Below are 8,384 nucleotides of genomic sequence, written 5' to 3' on the forward strand. Positions count from 1 at the left end.
GGAAGGAGCCATAAAATTTCTCCCTCTGTGTGTACACACACAAGCATATGTGTCCATGCAAGCACACTGGCTCCTTCCATCATTTCATAAACTCAGATTTAGAGACTGCCCCCTTGTTCATCCTCTATTTTCAGATAAATAAGTCTTCCCAACTAAGTTGGCTGCATCCTGGCACCCTAGAGTGGTATCACCAAGTTCTGTAAGAGCAGATAAAAGCAAAAATGCAGTAGCCAAAAGTGGCACCTGAGGCAAGGGTGATAACTTACTTGAATTCATCTAGAAGGAGCTCTCGAAGATAATTAAGGTTCTTACAGTACCCTTAGTATTCTTGCCCCTAATATCTGAAATCTACAGTGATGCTCTTAGTGCCCTTTCTCAAGACAAAATGCAGCTTCCCTTTTTAATTCACAAGTGAATGCTTCAATAACTCAATAGCCAATGTTCTATTGTCTCCTGGACTAATGAAAGGCATTTGAGAGCATACTGTGGTTATATCTCAGGTCAAACTTGTGGTGGAGATTCTAAGGATTGCTTGAAACACATGTTAAAATATTCTTTGAAGTGGTGTTTCCATCACCTGAGGAATCAGCTCACATCTTATCAGTAAAGGTGTCCTGCCACAGGGAGCTCTGTACAGGCAAATGCACAAGCCTGCAAACATCTTTAAATGACACAGTTCTCAAAGCTAAGGTCACCCTGCTATTCCAGTTAAGTTAGGAGGCACTGCTGGATGCCTGGAATTTTTGAAAGCTGCATCAGACACCTACAGATGGACTCAAACCCAGTTACCTGATTAGTCCAAGTCCTTGTTGGAGACCTTTAATAGCTTTAGAAAGTGCTAATTTATCATAGTGATAGCAGAGACCTACCTGCCCTACTTTGAGTAGCAGGGGTCTGCCTTGGCACTGCCAAGTCCTGAGGCATGTGGTAGCTGTGTCAGAGGCATGGAAACAGCAGCTCCTAACTCCTGAAACCAGAAGTCACTGTCTCACACACAGGTGAGATAAAGCCCCTAGAACTAGAGCAGACACTCCACAAGTGTTGTGTCCTCTGCGTAAGGAAAAATCCTTCACTTCTCATCTAAGGCCATAGGCAGTGTGGCATAGCTGCAGTCAGAGGCAATTGTGTCCAGGGGAGTTTTGCCATGACAAGTGTTTGCTTTGAGTATCCACAGATCTGAGTTATATCATCTGACAGATGCCTCAGTACAGTGGCAATGTTAATGTGACCCATCAAAAACCGAGATAAGCTTCCACAAAACCCAGCATTTCCCCTGAAACAGAAACACCTCGGGTCGGTTCAGTCTGACCACTGCAGCGTACTCTGGAAGGCGGTCTAGAGGAAAAACGAGTTAGCAATACCCACAAGTGGTTGTCCAAAGACACAGTTCTCTATAAGACTCACAGAATGGATTTTATGATTCCTGACCCTCTCCACAGCTAACATGCCAATGCAGAAATAATATATTCTCCTTAGCACTGCTGCACTCCCCTCCAAGCATCTCTTGCTCCTCCCCTAGTCTCTGCCAAGAAGCATCCCAGGGTGTGATGGATGCACATTAACAAGCAGCTGCTGTGCACTAAGCTTCCCTTAGGACTGCACTCACCTGGGAGGCAACAAACACTAGGAGTGGAAAGTGCATTTTTACTGGTTGCAGAAGGCTTACTTGTTGCCCACAGCCTCATGCCAACTTTTCTTACAGAACAGCTTCACAAACATTTACTTCCACCCAGAGAAATCATTCCCTGAAATCACTCATTTCCACCCAGCATGTATCTGCCCGGACTTAGCGGCAAGGATGACATGTTCTTGTGATCCAGAGGATCATTCTGCTCCCCACCCACAAGCTTTACCATCATGCCCATGACCCTGTTTTTCTCTAGCAGAAAAGGATGGAAACATGATTTCAGAAGTAAACTGCTGGACCACACATTACACTGATATGCTGTGTCTCTATCATATAAAGTCTAGGTAGGACACTCACAGTGTTTGTTCTGGCATCCTGGAGAGCAATTTTCCATGCCCTGCAAAAAAAAACCCCATTGGTCAGTGGAACAGTGATAAAAATTAATGCCACCTTTTTCTTTTAGGCCTATGAAACAAACAAGGTTAGCAACCAGAGGGCTGCAGAGTTTAAGACACAGCATGTGTCAAAGCCTAATGATACACTAAAATGAATGCACAAGTGTTACACCAAGACTGAGAAATAATTACTTTTTTTGCAGAGCTGAGAAAGAATGAGGAGGAACAGGAGAAGGAACGGATGCAGTTTTGAAAGTCCTCACTGCAAGCACAACAGGTAGGAAATGTGCAGTCGTGCTTAGGATAAGTATAGGAAGAGATGCACCAGGGAAGTTGTATCCCCTGCCTAAATAGTTCCTCTGTGCTGACTAGAGTGTGGGTCTTGATGCTGTTATTGCAGTTGAACAGGAGGTCCATACCCCTCACACAGATCCTCCTATGCCACAGTGCTGGGAGCAGGCTCAGTGCACCTCACAAACTTGGCAAACACTGGTGATAGATGTTATCTAACTCCACTCAGCCAAGCTCAGCTGAGAGTTCACAAAAATGGAGTATTTGAAGCTACTGATTGGGATGTCCTTGAGCTATGCAGGGTCATATACTACTTGAAGAATGGCAACAAGTCTTGCATTAATTGCATTAATCAGATTCTTCTGCTCCTCCTCATTCTTCAGCATTTCAGTGACTTAACTTGCAGTTAGTCTGCAAGAGCAAGGCAATTTCTTACAGGAGAGCTATGGGGTTTTTTGTCATTGAAAGTCTGCTTTTACTTGCTTGAAAACTTTCTTAAAACATGTCTCAAAGTTTGAAGGAAGGAAAATGATTAGGGAGAGAGAGATAAAGAGAGATAAAGGAGGGAGAGGCAGCAGAAACATTATTCTATGGCAGACTTACAGGCAGTCATCTGCACTCTCTGCACAGAGGTTGACTGTCTTCCCATCACGGCAAACAATCTGCAGTAAACAGTCTCTCTGCTTCCCCTCTGGAGGCTGGAAATCTGAGTCAGAAAAAAAGAGATGAGTTATGAAGTATCTATAACCAGAATTTCATGATCACATTTACAAGAAGGGAGTCAGTTTAAGTAACAACAAAATAAATTAGGGCCAGTTGTAGCTGCCTTCTGTGGCATCAGAACAAGGTACAGAAGGACACAACCTGTCCTTGTTCTTTACAGTGTCCTGAAAGTAAGCAGCTCCGAACGCCTTTCCTAAGAAATGCAAGTGTCTTACAGCAGAACCCATCCATACTTAGCTAAAAGTACTCTCCAGCATTCATGTTTTTCCCTTGTGTCAGCATCAAGTGAAGCACTAACAAATGCTAAAAGTGAACTTAGGAAAAAGCTCTGCTGAGGTTTCCCATTTCTAGTCCTGCCTCTCACTCCAGCCAGCACTATGTTTACACCAGGAACACTCTATAATCACACTGTATAATCACTGCTGTGAACATCTCATTCTCATCTGCATGCACGGTACACTGTCCTCACTGAGTTCTAAGAGGAAGCACCAAATCCTAACCTAACCTATCACATGGTGAAACTAAGCCCTGGGTGTGTGTAAAGGAATTTAGGAGTTGGTGGGGTTGGGGTTTCTTAGGGGTGTGGAGGGATTCAAGATCAATGAAGTTCCACATTTCTTGGACATGTTTACTTCTGCAGTAGTGTTGTAAGTGGTGTGCTGGGCAGGCACTGAAGGTGTAAAGAACCTCTGGATACACAAATCCTGAAGGTTTCATTATTACCTCTACATTCACTCCCCACTCTGAGGTTGATGCAGTGGATTCGCATGTGGATCTTATCTTCTAGATCGTGGCGATTTTGATCGTCGTAGAATATCAAACGGCCATCAGACCACAGATCAAACCAGTTCTTCTTCCAGCGACGTAAAATAGTACCTTAAAAATCAGACAGTCACTTTTGAGGGCACACATTGGGAAGTATTTGTGTCCTAAAGTTAATAAAAAGTAAACCAAGAAATCCTTCACAGTTGTCCCAGACATTCCAAGGTGCCAAGCAAAATCCTCTACTACAACATCCTCACTTGGGAACATTCTAGAATTGGGTTCCCTATTTTAATTAGGATTCAAAGGAAAACTGGGTTTATTTTAAGTGCAAAGTCTGACCCTTGAGTTCCAACTTGCTGCAGGAACAAGCAGAGGGCATGACTAATTAAAGACATTAAGTCAGGGTGTCAGGGAAAGTTTCCAAGTCTCCACTTATACAGCACTAATTACAGAGCAGCATCTGAAGCTGAATGCCAGTCAGACACCTCAGATATGGTATATCCTGTTTCCCAGTTGTGTACCCAAAGGTCACATGGGAATGCTGTCATGACAGGTCATTTTGTGACGTGTCCCAGAACTAGGAAAAAAAAAACCCCAACCCAGGAACAAAAAAGCCCCACAGAGCTGGAGGCTTTAAGAAAACCTGGGAATTACTAAGCTTTGATGTTTTCTGAAGAAGTCACAGTGGGGAGAAAAGGAGGAGAAAGACCCATGACTTACTTTGCCGGAGCAGCCATCCGCTCTTCACAAATGCCATTGTTGCTTAATCTAGTGGACAGAAGAGGAAGGTGAGAGCGAGAAAAGCAGTTTTCAGTATTTCACAATAATACATTAGAAAGAGGCATCTCAGTATCATCTATTTTAGCTGCATGTACCCAGCTCACCCTGCAGAGAAACACGGTGGATCTCAGCTGAAGAGACTCAGCAAGGCACAACCAGTATCCGAGGACTTTAGAAACGCGTGAGTGTAGCGATCCAATGGACTGTCAGAGACCACTTTAACTGGAAAATGCACTTGGAACTACTGCTCGTAGAAAATGGGGAAGAGACAGACTGGAGTGACTGCTTCCTGACTCACCACCAGTTCCTTTCAAAGCTGTTCTCTCCGCATACGTGTACTTCCTGCATTCTGCAGTCTCAAGTTACTAAGCACCATCACTTCTACCCTACCTCTCTTTTTCTGTACTTCCTCTTCTGTGTTTTGCATTCACTGGCTCCAAGTCCAGCCAAAACAAAAGCTGACACAGTTTTATCTCAAACGGGAAGGAGAAAGCTGGTTTTATGACTTGTATTTCTTTCAAATCATCTCTAGCTCCCTCCAAGAAGAATTAAAATAAGTAAAAGTTAAGCCCATAAAGATTCTCATTTCTCCTCAGCTTTCAAATGAAGCCTGAAATGGGATGGCAAGGACTCTGTGTTAAATTCAAGTTATCATGCATTACATTAAGTACTCAGCCACTGCACTCTGGTTTATGAGCATGCTGAAAAAAGAGATCAAGCATAAGATATATTGGAAAATGAGTTTTTATTTTATAGCCTAGTGGCATTCTGATTATTGTTTTAAAATGGATTAATAAAAACTCAACTATCTGGGTGCAATTGAACTAGAAAAGAACAGAAGCATTTTAAGTCTCCATTGAGAAGGCTGCTTTTTAGAAATTATTGTGGGGTCTGTAAGCCAATATATGAGAGACAGATACTGGAACCTACCAGATAACACTCTACTTGTAGCAGCATAAAGGGGGGTGGGGGGTGGAAGGAGGCATAGTAGATTTGATAGACAGGAGAGCTCCTCCCAGACAAAGGAGTGTGTTTAAAGCCGAGGAGGAGGAAGAAAAAGAAGAGAGTTTTGTAATATTCTAGTAAAATGTAAAGTTAGTAAGCATCCAGTTATTTTCCAACAAATGTATATATGCCATTTATTGGATATTACTTGGGGCTGTGTCCTCTTCAGAGTACTGGGCAACACTGTAGCACACAGGACTACAGCCATCAGGATTTCACATTTAAGGACTGCCACATCCAGCACAGGCTCGGGTATGATGGTGAGAACCACCTGCAGGTAAACTTTAGACTCCAGGATAAACCTCTTACTCCTGGCTTTTGAACCAGCTCACTGGGAAAACAAACATTTAGCTGACAGCCCACTGACATCCTGTCCTGCTTTAATCGTGGTCACCCTCTCCTGCTCTGGGGTCTAAGCAGGCTCTTGTCACTTGTACAGAGAGTGAGCTCCAGAAACAGAGAGCAATTCACCTTCCAAAGTAACAATACGGTACAAAGGACCTGAGTTTCCTCTCCCACCACCCCAATATATGATTACAGAGTCTCACAAAGGCTCACACGGAGAATGTCTCAGAGATATCTCGGGCTACTACAGCAAAGGAGGCTTCAGCAGCTGTACAGCACCTTGCATGTAACCTCAGATGCAACAACTACCTTTTCCCAACACAGAATTTAAGTGCCCAAAACTTCAGCTCTGGATAGTGAGCAAGGAATCACACAGAACAATCTGTCAGCACTTAAAGTAGGAGGTGCAAAACAATTAGGTATTCTTCTCCAGTCCTTTTTAAGCACAAAGGCTCGCTTGAAGTCCTATACAGTATTCACAGTCCACCCACGTGATGTTTAAAAGTGTATTTGCAGAGCTGGAAATTACCCTGACAAGATCAGATGCATCTGAGTAGTACATGCTTGTTAAACTAGCTCAGTGCCACCAAAATGAAAAATGGGATTTAACCAAAGATAGATCAATTTATCACCAACCTCAATAAAAGTGCCTTGGTGACTGAAATCTAAAAGTGGTAGCGCTCTAAACTGAACTCAAGAGTAAATGCAGCAAAGGGGTGGGACTATTCCTTCCTGCTCTCTGGAACAGCAATTTTCTGCACAGAATATAACGTAGAATATTCTTGTTCTCAAACCCAGTTGGCTGGCAGGAAAAACAAACTTCAAAACAAATTAAGTGTTTCTACCTGCAGCTTGTAATCACTAGAGCAGTTCTGAATAATGCAGTTGAATTAAGAGTGGACCCGATCCTGCAACCCGTGGAGATGGAAAGGGTTTAGCCACAGAGACCTGGCCGTGGAGCTGAGTCCCGGGGACAAGCGGTGCTCACAGACATCTCACTGAGACTTTATTCCCAAACTTCAGGTGGAGCTCACGAAGCTCAGAGGAGTGTTCAAATGTAACCCGCCTCCTCCCCCTTTAAACTGAGCAAGTTTTCTATTTTTGGAGCTCCCTGGCTGTGCACCAGCTGCGCGCAGGCCCTTTCCCCGGGAGCTGTCTGTGCTTTCCGAGGCGGTGCTCGGCACTCCCGGGGCTGCGGCTCCGCTCCAGCCCCTCCCGGGAGTCGGCGGGCAGTGCCCGGTCCCCCTCTCCTGTCCCACGGGGCAGAGCACCGCGCACAGGCCCCTGGGCTCCGGGCCCGCCGGGGCGGCGGCCGCTTGTCCGCGGCTCTGCCCGGCCGGGGCACAGCGGCGGCTCCGCTCCGTGCCCGCCGGGCTGGGCTGGGCTGGGCTGGGCCGGGCCGGGCCAAGCCGCCCTGCCCCCAGAGCCGCGCTTCGCCCTCCCCGCTCCCGACACCGGGCCCCGGCCGCGCTCCCCCTTCCGGCCCGGCCGGCCCCGCTGACCTTCGCGGGGCCCGGGCCGGGCTGAGCCCCCAGAGCCCCCTCTGCCGTGCCCGGGCAGCGCCGCCCCCACCCCGCGGCCCCCGGGCGGTGCCGGGTCCCCGCCACCCCCGTGCCCCCCGTACCTGCCGCCGCCGCCGGCCCCGCTCCGCCCCAGGCAGGCCGGCCCCTCCTGACGTCAGTCTGCCCGCACCGCCCCGGCCGGGCCGCTCCGGCCCCGCTCCCCCGCTCCGAGCCCGGGCCGCCGGCGGCAGAAGGTGCCCAGCCCCGCGCCGACACAGCGGGAAGGGCCGGGAAAGGCGCGGAACCAGCAGGGAAGGCCGGGAAAAGCTCGGATCCAGCGAGGAAGGCGTGGGGCGGGACGGTGACCCAGTTCCCGCTAATGCCTTTCCCCGCCGCGACACGCGGTTTCCCGGCGCTTTAAATGCGTCTCCTCCTGCCCGGGTCACAGCCGGCTCAGTGTCGGCCCCACCGCGCTAAGTCACTGAGGTCTTTCCTTCTCTTCGACATTTTCCGATCTCACGCCATGGCACCACAACAGACAGTGGCAGCCGCTTTGTTGGAGCAGTCACGCAAGTGTTGGAGGCCGGGAAGGGCCCGCGGGTCCGTGACCTCTTACATAAAACAGCCACAAACCGCAGCTGGGCTCCACTCTCTTCGGGTCAATGCTGCCCGCACACTGCTCAGCCTGCACTGATGGGGAATGCACTGTGCCACTAGTTAACCACCTTCACAACTCAAATTGTGTTTCCATTCCTAACCCAAAGTATATGAGATAGTTGCTGTCTAAAATGAGACAAACTTCTTATGGAGATATAATACTTCCCCTGGATAATGGAACTTCCTATTAGAACTTTCCCCACCCTCATCCTGGTAATATAGGAGGGAATACCACTCCTATAATCACAGTAAGTAAAAAGAAAAAAGGACCATTAATTTGTTTGCTTCAACCAA

At 47.4% G+C, this 8,384-nt stretch overlaps 1 protein-coding gene across 3 annotated transcripts in view; it reads right to left on the reverse strand.

The window, feature by feature from the left end:
- The window catches only part of PLEKHB2 (pleckstrin homology domain containing B2), a 15,399-nt gene extending 7,779 nt beyond the window's left edge, over nt 1-7,620 (reverse strand). The window contains exons 1-5 of one of the 3 annotated variants that reach the window (XM_027672533.1): nt 7,556-7,620; nt 4,522-4,569; nt 3,760-3,912; nt 2,917-3,019; nt 1,985-2,024 (exon numbers count right to left, since the gene is read on the reverse strand). In XM_027672533.1, the coding sequence (XP_027528334.1) occupies nt 1,985-2,024; nt 2,917-3,019; nt 3,760-3,912; nt 4,522-4,558 (333 nt within the window). In that variant the 5' untranslated portion in view covers nt 4,559-4,569; nt 7,556-7,620. Of the gene's footprint in view, nt 1-1,984; nt 2,025-2,916; nt 3,020-3,759; nt 3,913-4,521; nt 4,570-4,685; nt 4,847-7,433; nt 7,455-7,555 lie in introns of those variants that run through there. The other 2 variants (XM_027672536.1, XM_027672535.1) reach the window with 2 other exon arrangements.
- Nucleotides 7,621-8,384: the final 764 nt, after the last annotated feature.

This window comes from Neopelma chrysocephalum, unplaced genomic scaffold (genome assembly GCF_003984885.1).
Source record: "Neopelma chrysocephalum unplaced genomic scaffold, ASM398488v2 Primary Assembly neopelma1_97401, whole genome shotgun sequence".
Taxonomy (NCBI): domain Eukaryota; kingdom Metazoa; phylum Chordata; class Aves; order Passeriformes; family Pipridae; genus Neopelma; species Neopelma chrysocephalum.